The sequence below is a fragment of the Phytophthora sojae genome, assembly GCF_000149755.1.
Source record: "Phytophthora sojae unplaced genomic scaffold PHYSOscaffold_3, whole genome shotgun sequence".
In the NCBI taxonomy this organism is placed as follows: domain Eukaryota; phylum Oomycota; class Peronosporomycetes; order Peronosporales; family Peronosporaceae; genus Phytophthora; species Phytophthora sojae.
In genome coordinates this window covers 8,316,979-8,332,473 of record NW_009258117.1, presented here as the reverse complement: position 1 = coordinate 8,332,473, position 15,495 = coordinate 8,316,979, and the positions used below count along the sequence as shown (strand labels likewise).

Genomic DNA, 15,495 nt, shown 5'->3' with positions numbered 1-15,495 from the left:
TCCAGTAACCTTTCGCGATCCATGTTGAAATTCTTCCTCCAGATGTCATCTACACCCAGCCGCAATGGCCAATGTTGCTGCCGCGACTATGACATGCACGGCTGTTCAAAGCTGTTAGTCTGCACGCGTAGGTAGATAACCTCATGCACGTTGAGCGCAATAAGGAAACATATATAATGAACGAAAACTAGCTCAAAATAATGTAGTTGAGCCCGATATCGTACCATCACACATGCATGTAGGGTATCAAAGCAGAGCTGTGACGCCCGAGATCGACCCAACAGAACTGTAATTGAGTGGGCTAATGCATTTGCTCAGTCGAACATCTTTTCATGAGCAACGCAATGAATGAATGAATTAACGCAGACTAGAAAGGAGCAAATAATCGGCGCCTTTAGCGTGCAGGAAGGACTTGGAGTTGTCTGATTTCTTTAAAGCGAAGTAGCAGGCGAGCTCGAACGGGCCAAAGAGAGCCATTGTTGCTACCAAGAAGCACCGACACGGGCTCCGGCTCGTACACCCCAGCTCATCGTCCAGCTCGTCATCCGCGCATAGCCTTCAATGTAATTTAGAGAAGTTGCTGCTCGACAGTACCCGGTCCTCAGCATGCAAAGCTGCTTGCTACTTGGCGTAGCGTTGGCGCTTCCTTGAGGCTCTGCTTGTTGATGCTTGGACTCTCTGTTGTGCGCTGGCCGCAGAGCGACCCTTCTTACGACAGCATAAGGTTTGAAAGGCAAATAGGTTTAATAAAGGGTCCTAAGCGGGTCAAAATAAGGGTAAAATGTCATGTTTAAGTCTATTTCTGATGTCCTCCATACTAACGGTCGAATTTGCTGTTTCATAACTTCGACCCTCTGGTTTTATGGCATCTAAAGATAGTGACGTCGGTTCAGCTCAGATAAAAATTCGGGCCGATACCACCTTCCGATAAGCATCCAAATGTTGTTTAACCGAGGTATTTTTTCATTTCTTGGTCCCCGTGTGAGCGATTCTAAATTGTGACCCTAACCCATTCGCAGAATTAATGTAAAAAGTAAAGCGGAGTGTATATAAGAGACGTAAAAACTCCATAAAACGGAGTCTCATGATTATAGGGGGGACTTCGTCCCCAAAGAGAGAGCGATCTATCTACCTGTTGGGTGAGCGAATGCCGCTCATTTCGCGAAACTCTGACGATTAACTACTAAGGCTTCTCGGGTGCTGGAATAGCTTGTCCAGACTTGTCTAATCCGCATTGCAAGCGGCTTCGGTGCGCCGCACATGCTGCGCACCAGGCACTCTCTGAATACTTTCCCCACTCAATACGATAGTGGCATCAAAATTCATATCAGCAGGGTTCTGCAGTAGCTTTAACTCTCTCTCTCTGTACATCTAGCTAGCCTAACTCAATAGTTTGTGGGTGGATTCCAAGTTTTTGCTCCGACCCAGAGCATTTAATGGTCACTTTGTTAAGTTTCGAGGCCAAAATGAGACACTGGTCGTCCTCAGTATCTTCTTGACGTAGTTTATTTAGCAACTCTTCATTCTTGCCAACAACGTATCTTGCTACTGTCATGTTCATCAATTGATTTCTGAAGCCTTATTAACAGAAATGGCTCCATGTCGGGCTCGCATACAAAACTAACTTGCAATTTGAACATGTTTCGCTGAGATCGAGCCATTATTGCTGGTAAATACCAGTTTCAGAGGTCAACTTTTGACTAATTCGACCTGTGTACTCCCCCGGAGCGTTCGCTCCGGGTCGCCTATATATTTTTGGACCAAGCATATTTTGTAACAAATCTCAAGGAGAAGTTGCTCATCGCTGGAAGTGCGGACTCACCTGGTAACGTTATCACCAAATGCCTTCCCTCTCTGCCTGTGACTAGCACTGGAGCTCGCCCAATCTCCCTCTATTGGGCCGCCACAGGAGCACACGTGGATCCTCACCAGTTTTCACCATCTTCGCGCTTGAGCGTGCGACCTAGGATCTCAAAGCTACAGTAACAAGTAAAATTCTATGCCGTCCGATACTCACCACTTTCGAGTTCGGCTCGATTAGGTGGCAATCGCGCCTATATCCAGCTCCTCCTCCTCCCCCCTCCGCCTATAGACTATGAAATTGAAAACAAACACAAATATATTTGATGCAGTGTACGTTTCACACATTTATCGACCACCGTAACTTACTGGTTGATCTGCACGTCGCTCTCCGAGTACTGGCAGAGCGTGCCCGAAGGTCCGTCGCCCAGGTTCGACGGCGTGCTGCCGCCCTGCGACCACTGGCACACCTTCACGTCGTTGTTGCCGTCCGACGTCTTGACGCGGATGTTGCTCAGGGTGGCCTTGTCGCCGTAGTTCTTGTTCACCGTGACAACGCTCACCAGCGGGTCCACCGCGTACACGTTCTTCAGTGTCACGGTGCGAGGGATGTCACCGCACGTGCCGCACGAACGGTAGAGCTTGCCGAAGTTTTCGGCGTAGAAGCCGTCGATGTTGACCGTACCCTGGCCGTTGTGCTGCACCACCTTGTCCGAAGCGGATTTGGCGCCGCAGTTCGTCACAGTGGTCACACTGGAAGCAGAGCCGCCCTTAATGCTTAGCGCGTCCTCGCACACGTCGTCCCACCAGACGTTCTCAATGGTGCAGTCGTGGTCGTCACAGTGCACTCCCTCCTTCTGGTTCTTGCCGATGATGGCGTTCTTGAGGGTGCCGCCAGCCTCCACGAGGAAGACAGCGGTGTCCTTCTGGCCCTCACCGTCGGAGCAGGTGATGTCAGAGCGGTCGAAGGTCTGCATCTTGCCGTCAAAGACCTCGCCGGCCTTGATGACTTGCGGCGCCGTGAGCTTGACGCCGCACGTGCCGCACGAGCGGTAGAGCTTGCTGATGTCCTCGCCGTAGAAGCCGTCGATCTTGACGGTGCCGTAGCCGTTGTGCTGGATGACCTTGTCGTCGGCCGAGCGAGCGCCGCCGCCCGTGACGGTCGTGACACTGGAGGCGGTACCGCCCTTGACACTCAGCGCGTCCTCACACACGTCGTCCCACCAGACGTTCTCGATGGTGCAGTCGTGCTTATCGCAGTGGACGCCCTCCATTTGGTTCTTGCCGATGATGACGTTCTTGAGCGTGGCGCCGGGCTCCATCTTGAACACGGCCGTGTCGGCGCCGCTCTCGGTCTGGCCCTCGCACGAGACGTCGGAGCGCTCGTACGTCTGCATCTTGCCGTCGAACACCTCGCCGGCCTTGACGATGTGAGCCTCGGAGAAGTGGACCGACCCGGTGCTGGTGGGCCAGGTGCCGTCGGGCACGGACGCGGCGGTTGCGGCCGCGACGAGCAGAGCGGCGGATGTCGCGAAGGACTTGACCATCGTGGACTACAGCAGTGTTTCCGGTTGGTGGCTTGCTGCGGAGGAGGCAAATTGATGAATGAGGAGTTGTCGGCATCGATTAACAGGTTAGTCCGTCCGTCCATTAGTCGGAGCACACCACCGAGGAGGGCGGTCAAACATCGGTGTCGTTTCTGCAGTGGTGTAAGACGTCACGGATCCATCTGCTTTCTAGTGGTGCTGCTGGTGGCTTCGGTGTGTGTGGCTTCTCGGTGTATTTCTGTTAACAAGGATTGGTCTGGAGCGACAATTGTGTTCAATTGTGCCCCTGAAGTCACAGTAACTGCAATACGGGACAGGTGCAGTACGGTAAACCACTTTCCTGCAGAGGAGAGGTCCCTCGGATACGACACCTGGCGCCCAACAGTTGCGATGTTATCGCACAGCAAGAATGCTTGCACATCTACTGACATTGTACTCGCAACCCCATGTATGCATTTATCGTCCATGGTTGAACCAAAGAGGAAATAGAAGAACTTGAAAGGCGTGCTTACATTATAAGAAGCTTACCAGTATCCCTGAATGGTTAGTGCGAGGAATAATAGATGTGTACAGCTTGGATATGGTGTCAGCACATGCACACGAAATGTCGATGGTGATGTTTCGTTGAAGATGTGCTTCAGCTGGTTCCGGTAGTCGCGTTAATCAAAGCGATCGCTTCTCGAACACCACACGGCCATTTGTTGTTGTGGACATCAGCGCGAGCTTTGGATAGGCCGGAGTGCGCGTGATTGCTTTGACAGCAACTGATGTAGGGTATTAGACCTTGCATTGGACCGTAGAGAGTGCGGCTGTGCAGGCAAACAGCACTCGTACTGTACGTGCGATTTAGGTGGTCCGACTCGGACGGATCTACAGTGCGTCGACGCTGGAGATTAAATTAATCAGCTCGCTGAACGACTAAATGTAGAAGATTCTCCACGTAGAGTCTGTCTTGTGACATCGGCAAAATCTGCGATTGAGTAGCGGATTGCCATCCAAGCAGCTGGACGGCAGTGGTCACAAGGAGGCAATGCAGTGCTTTTGGACTCCCGAAGCTGTTTCGCTCGCTTGCAGCTGGTATCCGATAAGCAGCACTCCGCACGAGTAACACAAACAGGAAGAGCGGAAGCCTCTAACGAGCTCCTTGCGCCAACGACGACACGTCCACGAGGTTGGTGCCATGAGCTCTTTGTCGACCGTATCACAACGTTGAATTAGTCGCGTACTATTCGTTGACGCGTTGGAACGACACCTCCAGTGAGTGGCCAAACCATAATAAAAACGCCAATTGTTAACACCAGGCGGCCCTGGCGAGGGCCCCTCTCTAGGCTGACAGGATTCAAGGACACACCACAGATTTGTCACCGAATCAAACGCACAAACCAGCATGGCTGCAGAGAAACAACTGTAGTCGAAGCAGTCCCGATCTTTTCTTTCGCGAGGACGGCAAGATCCACAGTTGCGTCGTTGTCTCAAGACATCGGATGCCATACGGCAGCACCATGACAGTTTTGGGATTGACCGCCCTCCTCGGTGGTGTGCTCCGACTAATGGACGGACGGACTAACCTGTTAATCGATGCCGACAACTCCTCATTCATCAATTTGCCTCCTCCGCAGCAAGCCACCAACCGGAAACACTGCTGTAGTCCACGATGGTCAAGTCCTTCGCGACATCCGCCGCTCTGCTCGTCGCGGCCGCAACCGCCGCGTCCGTGCCCGACGGCACCTGGCCCACCAGCACCGGGTCGGTCCACTTCTCCGAGGCTCACATCGTCAAGGCCGGCGAGGTGTTCGACGGCAAGATGCAGACGTACGAGCGCTCCGACGTCTCGTGCGAGGGCCAGACCGAGAGCGGCGCCGACACGGCCGTGTTCAAGATGGAGCCCGGCGCCACGCTCAAGAACGTCATCATCGGCAAGAACCAAATGGAGGGCGTCCACTGCGATAAGCACGACTGCACCATCGAGAACGTCTGGTGGGACGACGTGTGTGAGGACGCGCTGAGTGTCAAGGGCGGTACCGCCTCCAGTGTCACGACCGTCACGGGCGGCGGCGCTCGCTCGGCCGACGACAAGGTCATCCAGCACAACGGCTACGGCACCGTCAAGATCGACGGCTTCTACGGCGAGGACATCAGCAAGCTCTACCGCTCGTGCGGCACGTGCGGCGACAAGCAGCGCAAGGTGGACGTGTCGAACGTCTACGTCGTGAACCCGGGCAACGCCGTCGTGACGGTCAACAAGAACTGGAACGACGAGGCCACGCTCAGCAACGTCTGGGTCAAGTCCAGCGGCGACAAGGTCAAGATCTGCCAGTGGTCGCAGGGAAACGCCGACGGCGAGCCGTCGATGCTGGGCGACGGTCCGTCACCGCCTCTGTGTCAGTACTCAGAGAGCGACATCCACCTCAACGGAGACGTCTCCCAGGCTACAGGAACCTCCAACTCGTCCTCGTCCGCCCCCAACAATACGACGCAGTCTTCCTCCACGGGGTCGTCTTCAACCGCTGCGCAGACGGCTTCGACCACCTCGTCACAGGAGTCGGCGTCGTCACAGGCCGCCACGAACTCGACGACCGGCGCGTCGGAGGCTTCCGGCCCAGGCACGGTCGCGCCAGCCAACAGTGGCAGTGCCGAGCAGACGCAGGGCAGCTCCGAGTCGAGTCAGACTGAGCAGCAGCAGTCGAACGAGGAGTCCACGGAAGACCCCACGCAGCAGACGCAGCAGACGCAGCAGTCGAGCGCTTCCGCCTCCAGCAAGAAGAGCGACAACGACAGCGACGACGCCAAGAACGAAGAGCAAACGATCACTGCCGGTGGCAGCAGCACGACCTCGGGCGCGAGCACCACGTCCAGCGGCAGATCGACCTCCACTGACTCGCCTACGCAGAGTTCCAGCACGGGCTCCGCTACTGACGACTCTAGCAACGATTCCACCACGCAGAGCTCGACCGCTGGATCAACTACCACCACTGGGTCGGCGACGCAGAGCTCGAGCGCGGGATCGACCGCTCAGACCGGTACCAACTCCTCGACTTCGACCTCGACGGGAAGTATTCCGGACGGCACGTGGCCGACCAGCACGGGGTCCGTCAAGCTCACGGCGCCGCAAGTCATCAAGGCCGGCGAGGTCTTTGACGGCAAGATGCAGACCTTCGACCGCTCTGACATCACCTGCTCCGACGGTGAGGGCCAGAAGGACACCGCTGTCTTCCTCGTGGAGGCTGGCGGCACCCTCAAGAACGCCATCATCGGCAAGAACCAGAAGGAGGGAGTGCACTGTGACGACCACGACTGCACCATTGAGAACGTCTGGTGGGACGACGTGTGCGAGGACGCGCTAAGCATTAAGGGCGGCTCTGCTTCCAGTGTGACCACTGTGACGAACTGCGGCGCCAAATCCGCTTCGGACAAGGTGGTGCAGCACAACGGCCAGGGTACGGTCAACATCGACGGCTTCTACGCCGAAAACTTCGGCAAGCTCTACCGTTCGTGCGGCACGTGCGGTGACATCCCTCGCACCGTGACACTGAAGAACGTGTACGCGGTGGACCCGCTGGTGAGCGTTGTCACGGTGAACAAGAACTACGGCGACAAGGCCACCCTGAGCAACATCCGCGTCAAGACGTCGGACGGCAACAACGACGTGAAGGTGTGCCAGTGGTCGCAGGGCGGCAGCACGCCGTCGAACCTGGGCGACGGACCTTCGGGCACGCTCTGCCAGTACTCGGAGAGCGACGTGCAGATCAACCAGTAAGTTACGGTGGTCGATGAATGTGTGGGTAGAATATCTTTTCATGTAGTTGTGGTACAGTAGCATAAAGTAAATTCAATGTGTTCCTGAAGTGGCGAGTCCACACAATAAACGACTGGGTTCTTGAGGATGGTGTCAAGCCTTCCGTTAGCCGCAAGTCGCAACTCGAAGTTTCCTGAGGGATCACACGGCGTGGGCTATTATACGCCACGCAACGGGGTACAAATGAATTGGATGAGGCACTGCCAGAGATCCAATCGATCGAAATCAAACCGAGGTGTTGTCGTTGCCACACAGAAAACAACCGACGCATCTTGAAGCTTTGTCAAGGATGCCGCTAGAGGCTTTGACTGCGTGTGCAACGCGGCGTTCGACACGAATGGCCTTGAAAGCTCGCGAGTTTCGCAAGCTGCAACAAATATTTTTTTAAATATTTTTTAAAATACTGGACATGATATGGAATTCACGAATATTATTAACATATATATCTGCTGTACTGTACAGCATACAGCCTGTACATATTCAGCAAACAACACGACATGAATGACAAACTCGTTTTATTCTGTCTTGTGTCGAAAGAATGCTCTCCAGCACTGCCTTTTAGGAGTCTTACGAGCTCCACTATGGAACCACAATACATAGGAGTCCGCCCCCTGTGCGCATACACCCTATAACCTATCCGAGAGCTTGCTTGCACCCTGGTGCGATCTGCTCGAGCGTCGCGCAGAGCAACCGCGGGGTCGTGTCGTGCAGCCAGCGCCCGTCTAGGCTCCATGGAGACGAAATTGGTTGCTCTTGAATCCGCGCACACTGCTAGGCGACACACGTCCGTAGAGAATTCTGAGTGCTTGGAACCTTTTTGCAGGACGCTCGCAATGTCACCACGATGACGACCGCCATCAATAAAAAGCTTTTCGGACGGCAAAAGGTAGAAGCGAGCTCTCTCGGCCCAATCCTTGAATCCTATCGCCAACCCGAACGACGAGCGCTTGGCCCCAGGCATACTCGGCCCAAGACATTTTCAACCTCGCTTGGGGCTCCGTTGAGAAACGAGGCGCGTCTATCCGAGCTGCACATTCCGTGTCCTCTTTCCGAGTGCTTGGGCTCACGAGTGTATGGGGGACTTTATGCGAGTAACTCGGCTCGACCGTCTCTGGACAATTGGAACGTGAAGCGAAAGCATCTGTGGGAAACCCTAAAAATTGCCAGCATGCTTTCCCCAAGATAAAAGTTTGAGTCTCTACAGTAATCTGCCCGAGTAAGGAACGCCTGATATATATAAAGACGCAGAATATATAAATTGATGTTAAGTTGAGTATACTTTTCCAATGTACTGATTTAGTTATTTCAAAATGAACTGAAGAGCAGCTTTACCTACGAGTCCGGAATGATTCCAACAGTGGCGTATGGTCGAAGCACTAACCTTTGACCAGGCATCCTCGCACCACAACAGCGCTGTCAACTGGTCGACCTCGTAGGGATTATCTAGCCCTTCACCATGTCGAGGATGCCCACTTTCTCAGACCAAGTGAGGCGGAGACGCTTGGACGGTGTGGACTTCATGGGTGGAGTGGGGGAGAAGGTGGGCTTGTGGGGCGAGGTGCAAAAGAAAAAGTGCGAGTCTACCACTACGGTACATGTAGTTTGAAGTCTAGTAAGATCGCTAAATGCGCGCCATTTTTCAAACGAGTGGAGAGCTGATGATTGGCACTGGATTTTTCACCTCAGTACCTTGCACATCCCCTATCGCCACATCGACTGGAAAATAATATTAAATATGTGAGGCTATTAGTTATACACCCGTTCCTTATTCGGGCAGAATTCTGTAGGGTGAAATGCCGGCTCAAATCCGAAAGCTGCAGCATCTCGGAGCTATTTTATCACATGTGCCAGGGAAAACCCCGCGATCGTACGGAGACGTCCCAGCCCCATGCACCGTTGCTCATTACGGAAAAACTCGCTCTTCGGCACACTGTAGTTCGTCTCCGTCGAGTGGGAATCCAGCATGAAGACGGGTCTCGCTCCCTTGGTGGCGTGCGTGGCGCTGCTGATCTCGACGGCGTCGGCGGGCGGCAAGGTCGGCGTCTCGAAAACGTCGGCGGGTCTGGACAGCGGCGACTCGTACTTGGGCGCGGTGGACCCCAACCAGAAGAGCAGCTACGACTTCAAATACGTCAACAAGGGCGGCGACACGTCGGAGCAGCGCGATGGAACGCTCGGCGACTCGGTGGTGGCCGGCAAGGCCACGGACGCGACGGCGTCGCCCGACGTCGTGACCTTGTCCCCCGAATTGAAGAAGGAGTCAGGTATCGAGAACGGAGCCTTCAGTAACACTGCCAGTGGTACGGGCGAGGAGGTGAAGAAGGGCATCAGTGCAGGTGGTGATTCGACCACCCCTGCGACCACGCAGGACCCCAAGGCCACCAAGGGCGGCTCGATATTGACCCCGGCACCCACGAGCGCCCCGGCACTCACGCCGGCCGCCACGCAGCCGACCGAGACGGAGGAATCGACGGACGCGCTGCAGTCAACCCCCGCAAGCACCCCGACTACTGACGATGAATCAACGGACGACTCGGGAGCGACGGATGACACAGAAGACACTCCCCAGTCGACACCGGCAAGCACCCCCACTACTGACGAGGAGGAATCGTCGGGTGCTTCCGAGTCAAGTGACACCTCAGACTCTGAGCAGGCAACCCCAGCGCCGACCCAAGGCAGCGATTCGTCCCAGTCGACGAACCAGTGGACCCCCGCCCCGGCCCAGTCCAACAACAACAACAACCAGCAGCCGACCCAAGCTCCGAATAACGAAGCTCCACAGCCGACACAGCCGTCTCAACCTCCTCACAGCGAGCCGCCGCAGCCAACTCAGCCGAGTCAACCCCCTCACAGCGAGCCGCCGCAGCCAACTCAGCCGAGTCAACCCCCTCACAGCGAGCCACCGCAGCCCACCCAGCCTGGCCAGAATACGTACTGGAAGGGAAGCTGGGGCGACAATGCAGCCAAAAACGGCAGCCAGAACTCGAACTGGCAGGGAAGCTGGGGATCCGCGACGCAGACGCAGACTACGCCAGCTCCTACCACCACCACCGACTCCAGCCAGGAGTCGAACCGCGATTCTCCGGTCCCCACTGAGCCTACCTACACTTCTACTTCGTCCAACTGCAAGGTTCGTCGCCGCGCGAGACACTAAGAAGGGCTTCTATTGTAGGCAAATAGCCTTGCTGTTAGATTTGTTGCGTCAAAGAGCTCCGTGTGAAAGTTTGCGCGCGAAGGCAGAATTGTTCAAACCTTAAACATGTTGTCCACGTTCACGTTCAACAAGTGAGGGATAGATACAGCAAACCGGGTTTCACGGAGCCAGAGGCTCTGCAGATGACTTCAAAAGACAGACTTTGATTAACGCTGCTTCGCTCGTTCATTGCTAAAGCAGGGTGCTAACGGCACGGTGCCGCATCGACAATTGCACTTAAGAGCAGATCCCTGTCCAAAGCGAAGTTTTGTCCTAAGCGAATTTCTGTATTGACCAATGAGAGAGTCATATTATCGACATATGTTTGATGCTGCACTGCAGTGCCAAGCACGCTAATCATGAGAAGCGTGCGTAACTATACAGATTTGTGGTGCAAAATATACAACTCTGGGGAGCAACCATATTGTGGGGGATGGAATATATAACCCTGTCTAGAGTATAATAAGATGGTTCGAAGTATAACGGCCGGCCGGCGGATTTACCCCGGCCTCTTAGCCGGACGGCAAAATTGCGGGGCGGCTGAATCGACTCGGCTTCTTATCCGAGTGACTGGATTGCTAGGACCCCGCAGCGATCGGTTGTACATACACAACTAACTCAAACGCTTATACTGCAACCTCACAGGCTTCTACTTTCTTCATGTCGCGAGGATGTCTACGTGGATACAGCTCTCTCTTCTTGACAGCGCGGATGACTATGATAGCTACCGTGATCAGCTCATGTGTTGTACCGCCGTTTTTCACAAAGTGGACTTCGATTTCTGTCGCATCTGTGGCGGAAAGCACACGATGATAGAGCGTCGACTGAAGTGCTCAAGCAAAACCTGTATAAAGTTTGGCAAGTGTGGAGTTGTGTGGAAGGTATTCCATTACAAGGGGCAAGATAAGTGGCGTGTACTTGTGAACTCTAACGGCCACGCGAGAGGAGTGCTCACGTGCAGCGAACAACACACTCCCCTCGTCACTCGCCCTATGAAAGCGTTTATCGCTACCCAAGATGAGGTTGGACTGCCACCCCGGGTTATCGAGGTCCATCTGATGAAACAGGTCACCATTCGACCGTCGCGGGGAGGGTGTACTACGCTTTCTCAGGTTCAGATCGCCCTAAAACGTATCCGAAAAGAACAAGGGCCCAAGAACTCTATCCAAGCAATTCACAGACTGGCCCGATCGCGCTGCTACAAACCCGAGAACCCACCAGAAACGGCATTTGTGTTTGGTGCAAAACTGGACGTCGATGGCATGACTTACGTTGGCTCGGGAGGTGACGATGACCCGTTTATTGTCGGCGTGACTTCACTAGCAATACTCAACAGTTGTATTCGCTTCAGTACGGGTGATGCTCGTGTCCTGTTCCATGCTGACGCAACCTTTAAGCTGAGTGATATTGGGTACCCCGTGATAACCTGCGGGTTCACCGACCAAGCCAGGAGATACCAAGTCGGAGCTTTCTTCGTGGTGAGTCGCCGCACCGAGCATGAGTAGACGGAGTGCTTCAGGGCTTTTGTGGAGTTAGTGCGCAGTCTTCGAGGGATATCTATTCGCTGTGATATTACAATGAGCGATGCGGAGGATGCTCAGTTTCTCGCACTACAAAATGTACCAACCTTCCAGCACGCCACGAAGTTGATTTGTTTTTTTTCATGTCCTGTACAATGTACGGAAACGTACACAGCACCTGCCGCTTGATGATCGGAAGAAGTTGATGATTGCGATCATGGATATGCACTTTTCGCGCAGCCTAACGGAGTACGAGTACTGTCGGGATGTCAGCCTTGCTGAGTGGAAAGAAACCACGCAGCTAACGGAGTTCGCAGAGTATTTTGATCAGCAGTGGCTGAAAGGGAGATACTGGAGGTGGCAGGTCTTTCATACTCCAGAGGGGTATGCCACCACCTACAACCCGTGCGAAAATCTCAACGGAGGTCTAAAACCCTTTCTTCAGCGGCGTCGCTACGACATGCGTAGACTGCTGTTAAAAATTTGTGATTTTGTTGAGTCCATCACTCCTCTACACCCGGTTCCGTCAGACTTCATTCCTCAGCCTACAACAGACTTGTCGAAGGCAGCAGCGGCTTTTCTGGAAACATCTCGGCTATTAATCAACGCGACACGAGACGAAAAACGCGTTAGGGTGTTGGAAGTCGGGGAAGCTGATGTCACTGAAAGCGGTGATACAGAGGATCAAGTGTTCTTGGTAGTGTTTGATGAATCAGCTGGTGACTGTAGTTCTTCGCGGATTTCTACTTCAGAAAATGTTGAGACTCCAGGGAGCAGACTCTCACTGTTTCTCAGCGTGACGTCTGGTCAGCACGACCGAATGGATCGTGGTTCGGATTCCGAGTCTACCGCGTCTGATGCTAGCGCAACAAGAGATACATTGTGTGACCACTCTGATGAACTATGTGAAGAAGCGGAAGAAGAAGAGCGTGAGAAAGCAACGGATCTCTACATTAAGGCCACAAATTGGTCTTTACGTCGTGCCCATCGTACGAAGATGCCGCACATCGGGTGGTTGGTGGATCTAGATCGCCAACGATGTGAATGCGCGTACTTCAACAAAATGCGGATGTGTGCTCATGTCGTAGCTGCTCTCAAAAAGCTTCACATTACGTCAACCGCTCGAGACCCGTTGCAACAGCTGAAGAACCGAATTGCAGAATCAAAAAAGAAGAAAAGGGGAAGCTCGAAACAGAAGAAGGTGGTTGCCAAGAAGAAGAGGTCAAGCACGCAGATACAGCCAAGGCAGAAGGCGTCAAAACAACATCAAGCCTCGGCTACATCGAAGAAACGCGGACGGCCGGCGAATGCAGCTCCCGCTATGACGGTGCAAGATGTACTTATCGAATAAGCCTTACACCATCGTTTTTTCAGAATCCACCTTGCTAATTAGCAAAAGATATGCAAGTTCATTCATTCCATTGTTAATGGTTTCCGCAATTCAAATATACCAACTGCATCAATGCTAGTTCACAAATTCCCAAAGTATCTGTTGCAGTGTGCGGCTGGGAAGAGCTTGCAGGCAGCTCCTACGTGCTCTTCATCACATGCTGCTGCAGTTCCCGCACGCTGACATCGTATTTCCGGCGCGCTGCCTGGATTCGAGATTCAGAAAAGGCTCGGGATGGTTGGTCATCGTCAGGATCTGGATCGAAATGAGCTGTTCCCAACATCGTTCCTAGAACACACGTAAGTCGTGTACAAACTGCAGCAAAAGCCTCGTCACTCGTTGTTGGGCAATCAGCCTTAGCTAGAGCCACAGCGCTAATGACACTGGACGCCGCTGACTCGAGCACCCCTGCGAGGCTTCCGCGGTTGTATTCAGCGCGGACACGCAATCGATGCTCTTCGCACAGTATTTGGTGGTAATTGCTGCGTGTATTCGCCATGCGAACTACTTTGTCGGCCACATCTGGCGATGTCATATCAGTAGCAGACAACTCCCGTTCGGACTCCATGACTGACGGCGAGAGTTGAATCGCAGAAGACGACCGCTCTTCTGTCGAGGTAGGTTCTGTGACGAGGGTGGCGGTCGTAGGTTCGAGTTCATGTGTAGCGATCACTTTATTTGCCTCTTGTAAGCTTGGCGGGAGCTCTGCAGCGGGGGTCGTGGTCGTAGGTTCGAGCTCATGTGTAGCGATCACTTCATTTGCATCTTGTAAGCTTGGCGGGAGCTCTGCAGCGGGGGCTGGGTTGGGGTCTGGAACTCGACGCCTTTCATCTAGTATTCCATCATCCCCTTCTGGAAACGACAGGTCAGGTGTCTCCTGAAGAAGCCGTCGCCGTTTTGGAGAAGGAAGCGCACACCACTGCTCACGAAGGCGGACACCCCCTTTGTTAAGTAGCCACTTCGAATCGCGGCCACGACGAGCATCCTCTGACAGTTGAAGTCGCTCCTTAGCGTACGCTCGCGCATAATCGTTGTCGTGGAGGGAAGCATACAATCAGACTGCTTGGTGAAGACACATCGTCGTAGTAGATCGCTTTGTGTGCTGCAAAGGAATGAAAATTCTATGAAACCCATTGTATTAATAGAATACACTGTAAATATTTGTCGATCTGTGAGCTGCAATAAAAAAAAGAATGAAAACGAGATGGAACTCACTGTATATAAATACGTATTTATACTTAGGGTGCTACCTTGTGTGAGTTAGTGCCGCAGACGGTAACAACTCCCTATAAAAAAACGATGTTCGAGCTTGTGATAGCATCGCTGTAAAGGCAATCACTTGACGTACAACGCCACTCTACGCAGAAAAGAGACCCCGTAAATCCAGTCCAACTCATAGGCGCCTAAAGCGACCGAATCGTTTTCCTCATCGTAGACGTACTTCTCACCACAGACAACGTGGATGGCGATACAATGGCTTACTCCCATCGAGTTGAATGCGGCACAAACGTATCCACCTTCCGTTAAATCGATTACACGCAGACGTTGGCCGGCCAGCTTTCCATTCACTCCACCCAGTAAGTTTTTGTCCAGTGCGGACATACTGATCTGTCCTCCAGTGGCATTACGCCCATTCACAAATTTCACGTAGTGTCGAAGCTCACCGTAGGTTAATCCACTAGGAGAAATAGGCCGACCAGTAGGAAATAAAATCTTGAGCCACGCTTGACGAGTTCCAGCCAGTGATCCCTAGTAGCTTCGCAGCGACACCGACAGCATAAACGGCGCACATGCCTTTAGGCGAGGCTCCCACTAAATGGACATGCCCATTCTTGCTGCAGAAGCGGTAGAAGTCTGCCTCGTCGGAAGCTTTCCATGCGTCTACAATACTGCAACCATCGCTAAAACCATCCTTGCGTAACATGAAACCAGGCTCCCAACTGGCTTCCCCCATCCTGTTCGTCACACCACTTAACGCGGTATCGAAAACCTCGACCGACTGCAGTCCTGTCGATGATAGCAAAAACTTTCCATGTAGTTTTCACGCAGGCCAGGCCCTTCTGCACAGCAGCACTTTTATCAGGTACATGGAATGCAGCACTCGCAGTTTCGCCAGTCGCATGATCACTAAAAAAAGCCACCTCACATGCAGCAGCGGTAGTGGACGGATCGTCGCAACCGTGGACCGTGTTTCTCGCAATTGCGCTCGGCCGATTTCGTACATACGAGGAATCATACTGCTGCCGTCC

At 53.5% G+C, this 15,495-nt stretch overlaps 7 protein-coding genes across 7 annotated transcripts; 3 read left to right on the top strand and 4 right to left on the bottom strand.

The window, feature by feature from the left end:
* Window positions 1-2,165: 2,165 nt before the first annotated feature.
* Window positions 2,166-3,347, bottom strand: PHYSODRAFT_329854 (hypothetical protein; the record flags this gene model as incomplete). Its single annotated transcript, XM_009526390.1, has 1 exon — window positions 2,166-3,347. One exon carries the CDS (start codon window positions 3,345-3,347, stop codon window positions 2,166-2,168), a length of 1,182 nt encoding a protein of 393 aa, XP_009524685.1.
* Window positions 3,348-5,001: 1,654 nt separating this feature from the next.
* On the top strand, window positions 5,002-7,104 carry PHYSODRAFT_492800 (pectate lyase; the record flags this gene model as incomplete). The annotated part of the gene is made up of 1 exon (XM_009526389.1): window positions 5,002-7,104. One exon carries the CDS (start codon window positions 5,002-5,004, stop codon window positions 7,102-7,104), a length of 2,103 nt encoding a protein of 700 aa, XP_009524684.1.
* A 1,339-nt stretch (window positions 7,105-8,443) lies between these two features.
* PHYSODRAFT_490513 (hypothetical protein) lies at window positions 8,444-8,605 on the bottom strand (the record flags this gene model as incomplete). Its single annotated transcript, XM_009526388.1, has 1 exon — window positions 8,444-8,605. A coding segment is annotated over one exon (162 nt), but the record flags the coding sequence as incomplete, so codon positions are not given.
* Window positions 8,606-9,117: 512 nt separating this feature from the next.
* Window positions 9,118-9,474, bottom strand: PHYSODRAFT_450687 (hypothetical protein; the record flags this gene model as incomplete). The annotated part of the gene is made up of 2 exons (XM_009526387.1): window positions 9,118-9,205; window positions 9,263-9,474. Coding segments are annotated over 2 exons (300 nt in total), but the record flags the coding sequence as incomplete, so codon positions are not given.
* Window positions 9,475-11,076: 1,602 nt separating this feature from the next.
* PHYSODRAFT_454313 (hypothetical protein) lies at window positions 11,077-11,520 on the top strand (the record flags this gene model as incomplete). The annotated part of the gene is made up of 1 exon (XM_009526386.1): window positions 11,077-11,520. A coding segment is annotated over one exon (444 nt), but the record flags the coding sequence as incomplete, so codon positions are not given.
* Window positions 11,521-12,853: 1,333 nt separating this feature from the next.
* PHYSODRAFT_329851 (hypothetical protein) lies at window positions 12,854-13,207 on the top strand (the record flags this gene model as incomplete). The annotated part of the gene is made up of 1 exon (XM_009526385.1): window positions 12,854-13,207. The coding sequence occupies one exon, from the start codon at window positions 12,854-12,856 to the stop codon at window positions 13,205-13,207; it is 354 nt and encodes a 117-aa protein (XP_009524680.1).
* Window positions 13,208-13,385: 178 nt separating this feature from the next.
* On the bottom strand, window positions 13,386-14,300 carry PHYSODRAFT_491586 (hypothetical protein; the record flags this gene model as incomplete). Its single annotated transcript, XM_009526384.1, has 2 exons — window positions 13,386-13,850; window positions 14,064-14,300. Coding segments are annotated over 2 exons (702 nt in total), but the record flags the coding sequence as incomplete, so codon positions are not given.
* Between the last annotated feature and the right edge of the window lie 1,195 nt (window positions 14,301-15,495).